The 15,303-nt window shown below is 33.7% G+C and overlaps 1 protein-coding gene and 4 long non-coding RNA genes across 7 annotated transcripts; 2 read left to right on the top strand and 3 right to left on the bottom strand.

The window, feature by feature from the left end:
• Positions 1–247: 247 nt before the first annotated feature.
• On the bottom strand, positions 248–1,870 carry LOC110230680. Of its 3 annotated transcripts, none has more exons than XR_002333814.1 (4): positions 1,782–1,870; positions 996–1,057; positions 724–781; positions 248–563 (listed from the first exon to the last, which is right to left on the bottom strand). It is a non-coding gene; the product is annotated as an uncharacterized LOC110230680 (long non-coding RNA). The 3 variants fall into 3 exon arrangements; XR_002333816.1 differs by having other exon boundaries at positions 724–768; XR_002333815.1 differs by having other exon boundaries at positions 1,007–1,057.
• Positions 1,726–2,280, top strand: LOC110230681. Its single transcript, XR_002333817.1, has 2 exons — positions 1,726–1,919; positions 2,010–2,280. It is a non-coding gene; the product is annotated as an uncharacterized LOC110230681 (long non-coding RNA).
• Positions 2,281–2,758: 478 nt separating this feature from the next.
• LOC110230643 lies at positions 2,759–3,569 on the bottom strand. Its single transcript, XR_002333775.1, has 2 exons — positions 3,157–3,569; positions 2,759–3,045 (listed from the first exon to the last, which is right to left on the bottom strand). It is a non-coding gene; the product is annotated as an uncharacterized LOC110230643 (long non-coding RNA).
• An 829-nt stretch (positions 3,570–4,398) lies between these two features.
• LOC110230615 lies at positions 4,399–5,584 on the bottom strand. The gene is made up of 2 exons (XR_002333731.1): positions 5,223–5,584; positions 4,399–5,121 (listed from the first exon to the last, which is right to left on the bottom strand). It is a non-coding gene; the product is annotated as an uncharacterized LOC110230615 (long non-coding RNA).
• A 2,650-nt stretch (positions 5,585–8,234) lies between these two features.
• Positions 8,235–9,059, top strand: LOC9324504. The gene is made up of 2 exons (XM_002888395.2): positions 8,235–8,408; positions 8,487–9,059. Exon 2 carries the CDS (start codon positions 8,589–8,591, stop codon positions 8,943–8,945), a length of 357 nt encoding a protein of 118 aa, XP_002888441.1. The 5' UTR covers positions 8,235–8,408; positions 8,487–8,588; the 3' UTR covers positions 8,946–9,059.
• Positions 9,060–15,303: the final 6,244 nt, after the last annotated feature.

The raw sequence follows: 15,303 nt of genomic DNA, 5'->3' as shown, positions 1-15,303 counted from the left end.
ATGCGTAACTATTGGGATAAACCGGGAATCGGTTTAGCTGGTTAAGTTAAATTGAGATTGTAAATATCTGTTGGTACAATTATTCAAATTGTATATAGTTTCATGTTGATGAATAATTGTACCAACAGATATTTACAATCTCAATTAATTAAATATAAGTAGATAACTTTGTTTACAGACAGCTTCGTGACTCATCCCCATTTCCACAGTCCAGAGGAGCCAGTAAACCACAAGATCTCAGTCTATCTCTGGTATAAAGTCTTCCTCTTATTATAGTCACCCAAGAGTCTTTTACAATCATTTTGTCACTTGGAGAGATAAAGAGTATACATTTATATATATTAATAAGAATCCTAGATTCAATTGCTTGTAACTAAATGCAATTAAAATAAAGGAGTCCAACGTTTCATAGAAAAGAAAGAAGTTGTCTACGTACCTTCACTGCTCATTGTCCTCATTCTTTCTTGCATGTCAGCATATGATAACGTTTGAAGTTATGCTAACGCCTGTAGGCACGTTCTCATCAATCTACGGTCCATGCCCAAATTACGAACAATGAAAAGCTAAAAGTTCAAAACGTTTATGTTACTTTCTTGCACATTTCGCGTAGTATTAGATTAGGAGGAGAAAATAAGGGATGAGAAAATATGGAGTCCATGTTGTTTAGGTGCTCAGCTCTGAAATTTTATCGAAAAAGTCAAATAAAATCACAGAGTTACTCACCTTGATGGTTGGAGCTGGTCGTGGTGCTTTCTTTGGAACAAAATTCTTAATACTTACACTGCCAAAATAAAGGATTTGGTTAGATTAATATGCACCAAACCTTGCGACCCTATAAATTGCAATAAGAGACGGGAAAAAAAGAAACACTATCTAAAACAAAAGTCAAAGCAAGAGACATTTGCATGATTCTCAACTTATTAAGACGAGACCTTGAAATCTTAGAAACCACCTATGGGAAACTAAAGTAAGTTATGTGTACAAGAAGATGAAACCTTAGCATTACGTTGTAATTAGACTCCTTGTGAGTTTGAAATATCTTCTCGTTAAATACCATCTGCCATAGAAAATATGTAAACTTGTAATATGGTTTTTGGAACCCAAAATAAAGAGAAAGTTATAAAGTAGACTGATAAAAAGGTTTTTTTTTTTTATTCAATATGCTATGAAGAAGCTTCGAGTTTTTTCGTACAACATAGATACTTGGAATTCCGTTTTTAACTTTTCTCAAGTGTTCTAGAAGAGATTAGATTTTAACGATCTTGTATTTATGGAGGAACTGCTTGTGATACATGTCATCATAAACTTCATCGTACGCGAAATTAGAAGGGTCCTACTCCAAGGTTTTCTTCATTCAAACCACAAAATCTAGGCACACAAATTACTTACTTATCAAACGGGCAAAATTGAAGACGAAGACAGAAAAAAACTGAGTGAGAACGATTGGGCTAACATACACTCCTTAAGGGCTTGATTTTGTAGTTACTAATTTACTATACTTCGACAATCTTTGAGGGTGTTGCAACAACAAAATTTTGCTTCTCCTAGTTCTTGGATCAAAACTAATATAATGTATCCTCTTTTTTGAAATTTGATCCCAATTTAAGGCGAGACCACTCAAATCTAATTGGTAAAAGTGGGGAAATGCAATCGCTTGCCTTGGATGTGATGAAGAACAATCGGGAGAAGAAGGATACGAAGCTGATTTTGATGAGGTAATTAACGATGACTTTTGAAACATCATCATCATTAAACAATGGTCAGATGCTTATGTGATTTACCTGAATCGATTCGCGATTGTTTCTCCGGTTTAATCGATTCCGAAGCTGTTGAAATCTGGAGCCGGATTTGATGATTAATTCGAAATCGCCGGGTGGTCAGATGCTTATGTGACTCCATCTTACATGAAAAACGGCTAGGTTTGATTTTATTGAGAATGCTAAGTTTTGTTTTTCTTTTCTTGAATTTTGCTTCACTTGTTTATCGGCGTCTGGTGGTTATAATTGCAGCTAACTAGAGGTAACATACTGTAAGACGAAAAGGGTGAAGAAGAAGATGAAGCGAATAATTTTTCTCGACGATTTATTGAAAGACACGTGGCATTCTCTCCCATGTTGACGTGTCGTAAAACTGGAGAAAGTAAGCCAACTTTCATAGTATAGATAATCTCTCTTCTGACCTTTTGGTATTTAATTTCTTAACTTAGTGTCGACCACATATACATTGGCAATTGTTCTTTTCTCCCCGATAATGATAAATGATATATGATATATCCATTAATGTCTCTCAAAAATGTTTACATGATATTTAATTTACAATCCTATAGGTCTTGAGATTGTTAGGTCCCAACATGTTTTTGCATGTTGGGTACACTACAAGAAAAATAGATATTAATAACATCAAAAAAACGCTATTTGTAGATACCATAGCGTTTTAGAAAACGCTATGTCATCGCCCGCGATAATAGATCCATCACTTTCTATAGCAGTTTTTGGCATTGCTATTGTATCTTCATTTATTATAGCACTTTTCCAATGCAAACATATATTTTATAATAGCAATTGTATTTTGCTATTAATTGTTTTATTTATAATATTAATATTATACAATTTATTCTAGTAATTTATATTTTCTATAATATTTGAATTTTATTAATTATTTCTTATTATATTAAATTAAATTATAATTATTGATTTTCTGGATACATTGATATACTAAAAATAATATATTATATTTTATTATTATTTATATGAAACAATTATTAAAAGAAAAATCTACATTGAAAAATAAAAATACAATAATTAAAAAATAAAAAAATACAGTCTCAAAATCACAAAGCAATGTCGTCTTCTTCCCCATCATAAAAGCTGCAAAATCATTCTTTTGCACCTTCACCAATCTGTAAGGTTACAGGTCCATGCTTATCTCTTGTTGAATAGAAGATTTTCCCATCTTGTTCAGGAGTTCCCAGCCATCTCCGGCTTTGAGGAACAGGAGGAGCCAACTCGATCACCTCGCCTTCTTCCTCCTCCAATTCGATCAGATCTTCAAAAGAGAAACCCAGCAGAAGAATGCATTAGATTGATGAAAACAAGAGGAAACAGATTATAGGTGTCAAAATCAACCGATGAAAACAAATTGAAAACAGCTACGTACTAATAAACAGGTCTCGGATTTCGAAATCAAGACTCCCCCAAATAGCCGAGATCTCGTGGGTTGAAGCCTAGATCCCCATTAAAAGCTCTCGTGGAGTCGTGGGTTGAAGCTTGAAACTAATTTGATAATCGATCTAGAGGAAGAAGGGGATGAAAGAGACGACGACTGAGGAGATGAGAGGACGGAAGGATTAAAAAAAGGGTTAAATTTGGGTCCGTTAGATTCATTGTAATCAACGGTTAATATTAGAAAGAACCTGATCCCTACTTTAACGGCTTAGCCAATGAGATAATAAAAAAATGTTAAAATTTGTATCCCTTGGATTCACTATAATCAATGGTCTATATTAAAAACAGTGTGATCCTTGTCTTCATGAGCTAGCGAATGACAGCTTTTTCAATTTGCATTTTGAACGTTTAGCATTTTCTTGTTATTTTTTTCACTTTAAATTAGTAGATTAGTTTTGCAATATGTTGTAAATTAATGAAAATAAATTATATATCCTAAAACTATTTTCAAATTATTTACGACATATATATCACTTGTAATCAACTTCATTTGCAAAATAGTTATTTTTTAGGTTTATAGTTTTTGCTTTAATTTTTTATGTTTTAGTATTAGAAATCATAATTTAGGGTTTGGGATTTTAGTCTTCAGATTTGAGATTTTGAATTAGAAAATGATTAAAAAACAAATTCAAAATTTGCAATAAGTGTTGGTTTTAGAGTTTATTATAAGTGTTTAGGTTTTAAAGTTTAGGATTTACAAAATAATTATGCTTGAAATTTTTTGGCATACTGTTTGATATTAATTTTCATAATTTACAATTAAAAACTTACTGTTTATGATTTAAGGTTAGAATATTTAGGGTTTAGGACTTTAGGGTTAGAAGTTTAGGGTTTAGGATTTGTGTTTGGTATTTAGATTTTAGGATTAAGAAAACATTATTATGTACACTTTCTATTTTCTTCATTGAGAATTAGCAAAAATATTTTATAAGTGTGAATTTATACACCTTAAATTAATTATTTATAAATCCAGAAAAATTTATTATGATTTATTGTTAATAGAATTAGATACCCTAAACCCCAAACCCTATCTATACCCTAAATTCTAAATCAAAAACTCATTAAATTTCCTTATTATTTTGTGTTTTGTAGTAGTTTAATTATTTTTTAATTCTATTTTATGTTCTTAGTAAGAAACAAAAATTTTGTTGTATTTTTTTTCTTCATTGTTACATATCTAAACTTGACTATTTTACAAAGACAAAACACAAAACAATTGTAAGAACATATATATCAAAATAAAATAAAAAAATTAAAGAAGACAACAAATTGTAAATGATGATTATTTACAACAAATCCTGAAAGTTTCACCCATAGGAAATTAGGAATAGATATGTCAAGAGCGATAAGAATTGTGGCAGTGTAAAGCTGAGGCTTTGCTAAATAAGTTTCACAAAAGAGTTTAAGTTCCCAAGCCAACTCAATAAGAGGTTTCAAGCAATCTTGTGTATAATTGTGATCTGTAAACGGCTCGAGCTTTCTTGATTTGTTGAAGTCGTCTGAACCATGTGAGCTCCAACGAGTAGATTGTTCCTATGAGCTTCTTCCACACAAAGATTATACTGTTCCATCACACGACCATACCGAATACACACGTAACTCGAACCAGCCACCACCAAAACCCTTCACCTCAATGACATTAATAGTTCTTTCCAAAAACTTGTGACTGATTCTATTAAGCCAATATTTACCACAGCCCAACCACCGGTTATACAATTTCCCAAACCTTAAAATCAAAATCTCACATACCTATTACTTTAGTTCTACTTTGTGTGAAATCAACTGCCATAACAGTCAAATAGATATCAATTAGAGATCGATTACTTAGCAAAAAAACCTTTGAATCGAAATTCAAAACTGAAACTCTTCCTTTGAGTGAAAGTTCACCGAGCTCTTCCTGCAAAATAGAAAAAGAAGATAACTGATGGATTAATACCCAATTATGCAGATTAAAACCTTAAATATGTGCAAATGACGAAAACCCAAAAGCAATTTCACCTTATATGTAAAATTCGATCAAAACAATTCGATTTACACCGATGAATACGAAGAGGGAACGAGACTGAGAGTGGGAGAATGAGACAGAGACCGAAGAACAACACAGAGATTGAGAGGGAAAAACAACGGCAATTGATAGAGGAGACTGAGATTGATAGATTGAAACAGAGATTGAGGATTTAGAGTGAGAGTAAGAGCAGGGAATGAAATCAATACAACGATGGAAGATGTATAAAGTATAATCAGAGAGAACGAGACAGAGATGGAGCCATGGAGGATCGACACGGCGAGACAGAGAATATGCGGCTGGGTGAGAGAAATGGGATGGGTTTACCGTTTACCTTACTTTAATTTTGATCAAACTAAGGGGGTGTTATTGGTTTGTGATTTAAATAGAGTTTTAATGACTTTAATAATTGTGTAGAATCTGTTGTTATTCAATCAAGATTTTGTTTTGTTAAACTCTCTTAAAGTTTGGTGTTATTAGTTTGTGATTTGTAAAAAGTCATTTAAAATCTTAATGAATATTGTGTTATTGGATTAAGAGTTTTATAAAGTCATTAAAAGTTTTGTGTTATTCAACTAAAACAAAACAATCTATGACAATCTATGATTGTTAATGAATTCAATTATTGTGTTATTGGTTTATGATTTTAAACACTTTTCTTTACAAAATAAAGTCATGGAAAGTATGCTGAAATATTGAGATTGTTTGGGAGACTCTACAAGATTATAGAAAAACTAATCAACAAGACTATAGAAAACTCTCTAACAATTCTTCTAAATCATTCACTTATTCACTTTCTATGATTTTATTAAAGTCATCAAAACTCTATTTAAATCACAAACCAATAACACCCCCTAAAAATCAAAAATTGGGTTTTTTTTTTACTTAGGCGCGACGACGAAATTTATTCGCGGTTACTAATATTATAACGTTTAAAACTTTTATCTGCTATTAAAGAACGATGGATACCCAAAAGATTAAGCGCGTGTCAAATTATTTTTGCCGCTTAACATAGTATAGCGTTTGAAGTTTTATAAACGCTATGAAATAATTAGGCAGATATAAACCATAGCAAAACTTCAGAAACCGCTATTTTTAAGTGCTATCAATACTCGTGTTTCTTGTAGTGATTTTATATTTTTGCTTGCACCTTGCAGCCAAAGTTTTTACTTACATGTAATATATTATATACCTATGGTTTGAAGATGGTCAATGAAGACAGGAACCACAATACTTCGAAACTTTGTACTCATGTTTCCAAGTGGATGTGAGGTTCAATTCTTAGAAGACACTGAAGTGGATAACTCGGCTGGTCCAAATCCGGATTAATTGTTGCGATGGGTGAAAACCATCTTGTTCTTGTACGAGGCAGTGGTTTGGATTTATATTTCTGTTAAATAAATAAAGTAAGAAAGGTAAAATAAGACGACGAGTGTGCAAGATGTCTTCCTTTTCACCATTGGAATTACAAGATGGTAACATGTTGTCGTTGTTGTAATTCACATATATATAGATAGGCCATGCTCTTTTCCGAGTCGCTGTGACTCATTTGAGGGATGGCAAATATCAGTCTTTCTTCTTCATAATTTTTCTTTTCTGTAAGCAATATTAAAACCAGCGACTCCGACGAGATAATTTTTAAAGGTTGCTGGCGTTATCGGAATCACTATAAAAAACAGCGACATATTAGACCATCTACATTGCAGGACCAAACACATGATCTAAGCCTTTTTTTAAACCAAAATAATGGGCTTATGGGCTTAAGATCAGCCTGCCCGCTCTCATCCTGGATCAGTTCTTCTTTGTGTTGCGGGGTGACATGGCGAGATGGCATTGGTTGGGAGAAAAGGACAGGAGACACAATTTTCATTTCACCCAAAATCGAAAACGACCTAGGGTTTTTTGGCTGAAGCGGCGATTTTCGCGACCCCCATCTTCTCCGACAAAATGTGAGTTTTCCAGCCATAAAATCGATATCTTTTTGTTTCACTCCCTTTCTGTTATAGAAATCTATCTGTAGACTGTATTTGTAATGTATCTTCTTCGCGATTTGATAGGGCTGGAGAAATCGATCTCCAGAAATCGTTGTCTGCTTGGTGGTTGTACAAATCCGTTCTATAACCGGCGAAATACACAAGGTCAGTCTACTTTTGGTATCCTCTGTCTTTTGGTCTCCTCTGTCTGGTGTCTTTTATGGTCTCCTTTTAGTCTACTTTTGTTTTCATCGATTTCGTTGATTAGAAGAACTATAGGTTGTACAATCGGTTGTGTGTTCTGATTAAGCGATTTAGTTAACAAGAAAACTAGGTTTACAAAGTGTGAATCTTGATGATATACTTGGTTTTCATACAGAATAAATGGCGTATTTGTTAATGCATTTGGTATATTTAAAGTGAGTTCACTTGTTTGTATGAACTGCAAAACGATTTGAAACACCAATTTTTGTAACTGTTGTCTAAATTTATATGTCTCTGTTGATTTAAAACAAAACAAGTAGATATGAAACCATTAAGAAAATACATGTTGAATGACCTTTGTTTACTTCTGATTTGATTGAAGTAGGTAAGGGTTATTGTGAATTAAAAGAGTTGAACAACACCAAACTGTAAATTAAATGATCTTCTTAACTACTTTATATTACACTTGAGACAAATAACAAATCTCTCATACCTTCTCTTCGCTTTTATCATCTACCTCTTTTGCTTCTTTCTTAACCAATATTCGTGAACTCTCAATTAATCTCTCTACCTCAGCTTCTTCCTTTTTTAAATCTCATTTCTATGGATCCAAATAATACTCCTAATAGTCAGTCTCAACCCTACTTTAGTCTCTTAAACTTCCCATACGACGGCTATGCTCCCAATGTAAACATTGGTTCCTCTCAAATCCCTTCTTTTAGTTCACAAACTAGTTCACAGCCCACTCAACCTCCTACTCAACCAGAAGAGACAGCAGAACAGCGTAGGGAGAGAAGGATTTGGTCCACAAAAGATGACTTAGTCTTGATAAGCGGGTGGTTAAACACCTCTAAAGATGCAATAGTTGGGAATGATCAAAGGTCAGGCTCCTTTTGGAAGCGCATATCTGAGTACTATGGATCAAGTACTCATGGACTTGGAGGTGCTGAGCCAAGACTCCCTGACCATTGTAGACAAAGGTGGCAAAAAGTCAGCAGGCATGTTAGTAAGTTTTGTGGTGCTTATGCAGAGTCTCTAGCAGAGAAAGCTAGTGGCATGAATGATTTGGATATTCTGCAGAATGCTCACCAAATCTACACTAAGATTTACAAGAAGAAGTTTGCTTTGGAGTATGCTTGGAATGTTCTTCGCTATGAACAGAAATGGCTAAACCTGGAGGCTATGAACCCCACTCCTAATAAGTCAACCAGCTCGAACAAACGCAAAGCAAATGATGCTGCACCATCTTCAGGCTCTGTAGTAGGTGAGCACGAGAGTAGGCCTCCTGGCATAAAGGCAATGAAAAAATTAAGAAAGACCAAAGGTAAAGAGAAGGCCTCAGCATCGGCTGCACCATCTGCTGCATCTGCTACACCATCTGCTGAGTTTAGTAAAATGTTTGAGCTAAAACAGAAGGATGTGGAGGGAATGAAAGAACTCCAAAAGCTGTCCATTCTTGACAGTCTAATTGCCAAGAAAGAAAATCTGGATGAAGAAGACAAAATTGTAAAGAAGAAGCTAGTTGCTGAACTTTTTTAACTTAGAATAAACACTAGATGATTTGTCTGTTTGTCTTATGTTTGTTTTAACTATGTTTGTCTTTTGTTTTTAATGTGCTTATGAATCAGATATGTAACATTGTTCAACTTGTTCTCTTATGTTTTTAATGAATCGGTTATGTTTGTTTCCTAAATCCTGATTGCTTTGGTTTTGTATTCTGATTATCTGTCTTCCGTTTCTGATTGCATTCTTCATTCTGATTGCTTTCTGTTTTTTGGTTTCAGGTTGAATAAGACATGGGACTTGATGATATCTATGACTATGGGATAAACAGTCCATTAGACTACAGTTCTGAAGAGGAGGAAGATAGCAGTTACTATCCTCTGCAACCTCAGACTGTGAAGAGGAGTCTGTGGAGCTGTGATGCTGAACCAACAAAACCTGATTATGAGACAGAACTGATGAAGTTCAAGGACCACCAAAACCATTCAGATCAGAGGTTGGTGAAACTGGAGAACTGGAGAGGCTTGTTAGTGAGTTAGGTGAGAAGAAACCATTGTTCAACTTGGCCCCTGAATTGGTAGTTGCTGTTTGTTTCAGTATGAGTGTTTTGGTAGTGGCACTCATCATGTTTATTAAGTAAATTAGTGCAGCATATAATGTATGATTGTAGGCACAGTTTTAAAGCCAGACTCACGTGCATTTGTTTTGTATGTTTTAGAAAACAAAATTTGACAAGAGTCACAGGCTTTTGTTTGTAAGAAAGACCAAAGTTCACATGTGTTTGTCTTGATGTATCAACTTGACGTTCTTTGACAAAAAAAAAAAATCAACTTGACGTTATGGATGCATCAAATACCTTTTCCCACACAAACTTGCAACTCTCTATAAATATTTCAAACGAGCAGAAGATTGTATTTCATCAAACAAACCAAGAAAACATTTCCTTCTCTCCCAACGAACATACAATTCTCTTCTCTTTCTATCTACAAATTCCAAGTTTAATCTCTTCCAAATTTTTATGGCTTCTTCTTCCAATAATTTTCACTACCATTATGATCCAAATAATGATAGTTTTAACCAATTTTTTCAAGCTCAATTTCATAATCAATTTCATGCTGCTGAAGAGGAAATTCCGGCGGAAGAGGAAATTCAGGCCGAGAGGAAGAAACGTACATATATCGATAGAAAACGGGAAGAAGGTCATGAACGTTTGTGGAACGATTATTTTAGTGATAATCCGACTTATTTGGATAGGCAATTTCGCAGACGGTTTCGAATGAACAAGTCATTGTTCTTGCGTATTGTGAATCGTCTTAGTGAAAAGCTTCCATATTTTCAACCAAAAAAGGATGCAAGGTTCCGAAATGGTGTATCACCGCTAGTACAATGTACTGCAGCAATTCGGCTATTAGCATATGGGACTGGGTCGGACTCGGTTGACGAATATTTACGTATTGGTGAATCGACTGCTCGTGAATGTTTGGAACATTTCGTCGTTGGAATAGTGGACTTGTTTGGCACTGAATACCTACGGCGACCCACACAAGAGGATCTCCGAAGGCTACTCTTTTATGGAGAAAAGCGGGGTTTTCCCGGGATGGTTGGCAGCATCGACTGTATGCATTGGAAGTGGAAGAATTGCCCAACTGCTTGGAAAGGAATTTATTCACGAGGCACCAGTAAACCAACAATTGTTTTGGAGGCGGTAGCTTCACAAGATCTCTGGATATGGCACGCATTTTTTGGAGCGCCAGGTACTAGTAACGATTTAAATGTTCTTGATCAATCTCCAGTTTTTAATGACATTATTTACGGTCGAGCTCCCGAAGTGACGTACAATGTCAACGGAAGGGAGTATAATTTGGCTTACTATCTGACGGATGGCATTTACCCCGAATGGGCGACATTTGTTAAATCCATCCCAAAACCACAACACCCGGAACATAGTTTGTTTGCTGAACGTCAAGAAGGTGCACGAAAAGATGTTGAGCGTGCATTTGGAGTCCTGCAATCTAGATTCGCCATGATTAAAAATCCATCTCTTTTATGGTCGAAAGGTAAAATAGCATATATTATGAGAGCTTGTCTCATACTCCATAATATGATTGTCGAAGATGAGCGAGATTCATACACTCTCTATGACGAAAATGAATTCCAACAAGAAGATGAAACCGAAATACCTCGGGATCTTACGTTTTCAGTAAATATGGCTACAAATCTTGAAGGTTTAGGTGATGGGCATACAAGAATTCGTGATAGAGAAGCACATCACCAATTAAAAGAGGATTTGATTCAACATATTTGGAATAAATTTGGACAATAAACTATGTATTAATTAGATAAAATGTTTTTGTGCTTTTATTAAGTAATATGTTTGTTTGTTTATTGTTATTTATATTTTTAATGTTTTTTTTTCATAAATATTTAGTATTGTATTTTCACTTTTATTTTCACTTTTAAATGTTTTAATAATTGTAAAATCTTAATTTAATTTAGATTATTATATTATTAAATCTTAAGATCTTACACATGTTCTCCCACTAATCAACTTCTAAACAAAAGATCTAAATACATGATCTTACATTATTTTAACATTATATTCTCTCTAAGAACACCCTCACATGATCCCCCATTGATGATGCCCTTAGTGGTCCTTAAAGCACTGATGACTGTTTCGTAACAACACCAGCGACAATTATATGTCAAAAGTGGTCTGGAAAGCATGTTATTTTTAAGTCGCTCGAATGAATCAATGCGATTCGGAAAAGAACAGGCCATTGTTATTGCCCGAGTTAATATTCCTAGTGGAACCCAATCATACTGCCGGGTTTGTGTTGTGTTTCTAAACACTGCAAAAACCCAATAAAAATGGAAAAGTATCAAAAAATCATGAGCTTTCGAATTTTGTTAAAAAAGCGCCAAATGTTTTTTGGACGCTTTAAATCACCAACTTTTGTTGATTTTTATTTATTTTAAGGGTTGCCGTATTATTACGATCTGTACTATTTCCATTCTCACGATTTCGACCAATACTTTTCGACCCTTCATAAATAGACATAAACTATATTTATTCTTTACAAAACGACCTGAACTTTTTTTCGGTCCAAATGTCTACACCTCCAATCGAAATAGATAATTCCGATTCTAAACCCGATTAAACCGTTAAATCGCAATTAATTACTGTTTCGCGTTTGACTAGATCCGACTGTTTTTTTTTGACCCGATAAACCCAGCTTAAAAAACGAAGTCGTTTGTTTTGGTGACAGAATTAAATTGCATCTAGGGTTCTTCATATTTGGGGAAAAATCGATAGACGAGTGAATTTGGGTGCTAGGGTTTCGGGAAATTTGGGGAAAACAGATTTTGAGTGATTTTCATATTTAGCAAACGACGTCGTTTTTAAGCTGGGTTTATCGAGTCAAAGAAAAAACAGTCGGATCTGGTCAAACGCGAAATAGTAATCGCGATTTAATGGTTTAATCGGGTTTAAAATCGGGATTATCTATTTCGATTGGAGGTGTAGACATTTAGACCGAAAAAAAGTTCAGGTCGTTTTGTAAAGAATAAATATAGTTTATGTCTATTTATGAAGGGTCGAAAAGTATAGGTCGAAATCGGGAGAATGAAAATAGTACATGTCGTAATAATGCGGCAACCCATTAAAATAATTAAAATAATCATAAACTTTTGCTGACTGAGCCAATTTAGACACGTTTGAAATGTTTTAACGGAACATATTAACAGACTAAATCTCCGATAATAATCAACTAGGTGATTGCCCGCGCGCATGCGCGGGAAGAATGCTGCATAAATGGTAAAATCATGTGAAATAAGGGATTGTTTAGGTGATACTTGGTAGTGTAAGAAAAATATGGTAAATTGTTTAGGATTTAGTGTGATAAAATTATGGAAAATGATGAAATTTAAAAAATTCAATAATATTATAAATGCTAAAAAATAATAATAAATCATCTTTTAAAATCATTCACCAACAAAATAAGAAATCAACGAACATCATCACTCCATGGCATTCTCCTTCCGTGTTATGATCGGTACTTGGTCATTTTCAGGATTCCTAACATCCGATTAAGAACACCATAAACAGTGAATGTCCAGTCGCCAACTTTAGAGTTTTGATTGTAAACGGAAAAAAAAATACTTACCAACAAAGCATCTCGTCGGTAATACTGAGATCCGGATTCAACATAATCCTCGTACTTCCGGTAACATTGGTACATCTCCACCTATGTTCCTGTGATAGCTCTAATTTCACAAACTTGATAATACATATCACTGTGTTACGTGAACGTTGCTTCCATAAGTCATAGAACTCGACTGCAAGGTCACATGTTAAACGACATTCTAGATGGATACACTTAATTTTAAGATTTGAAGAAGTCATAAGACATTATATTCTGGTTTAAATCTTTAAAAGAATAGTTACTTACTCAGTATCACGTAAACCAAAGCACAGCTCAAAATATCCTCCTTGAGAATGTTCCATGGAAGGAACAAAAACCAACTCTCTCACGTTGAGAATTTTGCCAATAACATATATGAAACACACACATGAATAATACAGTCAGAACATGAATCGCAAATAAACTCCAAAAGCACAAATAAATTCATAAATTAGGCTTACCAACGCAAATATTCGGGTTAACAATACCACTCAATATACTCACAAACTCAGTTAGATTGAAATAGGTTCTACTGGAGCACATATTAATACTTTGCACTAAAGTGTCCGAACGAAACACAATCTTGAATCTATGCGGTACTGGTCTCAAGATGCTGTTAACCCGGGATACATCAAAAAATTTAATGCTCACCCACTCATCGATTATCAATCTTGAAAAATAATTATCAATTAATTCATCACGAACAACGGCTTAAATTTGGGTGAACTGCAAATGAAATGTTAAAGAAAAAAACAATTCAATTTAATATCGAAAACATGTATAGAAGGTAAGTTATTAAAATACTAACATGCTCGTCACCCAAAATCATATTGAGCTCTCTACCCGAGCCACGCGAAACAGACCAACAATTCAAATCTTCACCAAAACAGACCACTCACCCATGTTAGGGTTAAGAGACGCAATATGAAAATAACCACCATCACATGAATCAGAGGTAAAAGGTATCATTGTAGAACCCATATCAAAAGATTACTCGGCTAAACAATCCAATGAGGTATAAACGCGCGATACGTATATGTAGACCTAACGATTATTTGGAAAGAACATAACAATGGAAAATATATATTAAAAACTAAATCAGAAAATTAACAAAAACGAATATTGATTAAACGATATAGAATTTATCCATAAGATTAATAAATTAAGTTTAGAAAAAAAAAAACTAAATCTCAACAGTTAAACTGAAATATATACTAACGAAATTTAAGGATAAAAATATATCACTCTATTATCAACACCATAGTAATAATATATACAAATGGTGTAAGTTATCGTGCATAAACGGTAAAATCATGAGAGATAAAAGAATATTATAAATGGTAAGAAAATAAGATGCCAATCATAAAAAAAAAAAACAAAAAACAAAAATTTCAAGACAATAAGAAAACAACGAACGTCATCATTTTATAGCATTCTCTTTGCATGTGACGATAGGTACTTCGTCGTTTTCAGGATTCCTGACACCCGGTTTATAACATCAGAATCAGTTAACGTTCCGTCGAAAATTTTAGAGTTTTGATTGTGGACGACAAAAAAAATAAAAAAGTAATTACCAACAAAGCATCTCAATGGTAATACTGAGATCCGGATTCAACATAATTATCAAAAACTCATCAATCAACAAATGATTTCTACATTTATCAAAAGCTCTTTCATTAGACTCCAGAAAATCGTTATTTTACTCATGTTTTTTTGTTATCTTTGTTATAGCCAAACTCATCTTCAGTAAATGATTTATACGTTTATCAAGAACTCTTTCATCAGACTTCAGAAAACCATCAACTTTGCTCCTTTTGTTTTTTTTTTCTAATTATAGTTATAGCCAAAATCATAAATCAGAAAGTGATTATTACGTTTAATAACAATTCTTTCATATGGCTCCAAGAAACCGTCAATTTTGCTCACTTTTTTGTTATCATGGTTATAGCCAAACACATAAATCAACAAATAATTTCTACATTTATCAAGAAATCTTTCATTAGGTTATAGAAAAGTATCTATTTTGTTCTTTTTTATTGTTACAATTGTTATAGCCAGAAGAAAACCGTCAATTTTTTTTTTTTGTTATCATGGCTATTGCCACAAACTCATCAATTAGCAAATGATTTCTCTGCGAATCAATAACTTTAACATCAGGCTGCAAAAAATCTTCTATTTTGATCATTTTTCGTTATAAAAGTCATACTAAAACT

Source organism: Arabidopsis lyrata (genome assembly GCF_000004255.2).
Source record: "Arabidopsis lyrata subsp. lyrata unplaced genomic scaffold ARALYscaffold_2, whole genome shotgun sequence".
Taxonomy (NCBI): Eukaryota; Viridiplantae; Streptophyta; class Magnoliopsida; order Brassicales; family Brassicaceae; genus Arabidopsis; species Arabidopsis lyrata.
Note: the sequence above shows the minus strand (reverse complement) of the source record. Positions and strands in the feature narration are given on the sequence as shown.

Excerpts from the sequence above, each read along its gene's own strand:
- LOC9324504 (XM_002888395.2), top strand. The coding sequence starts at position 8,589 with ATGAACCCCACTCCTAATAAGTCAACCAGCTCGAACAAACGCAAAGCA.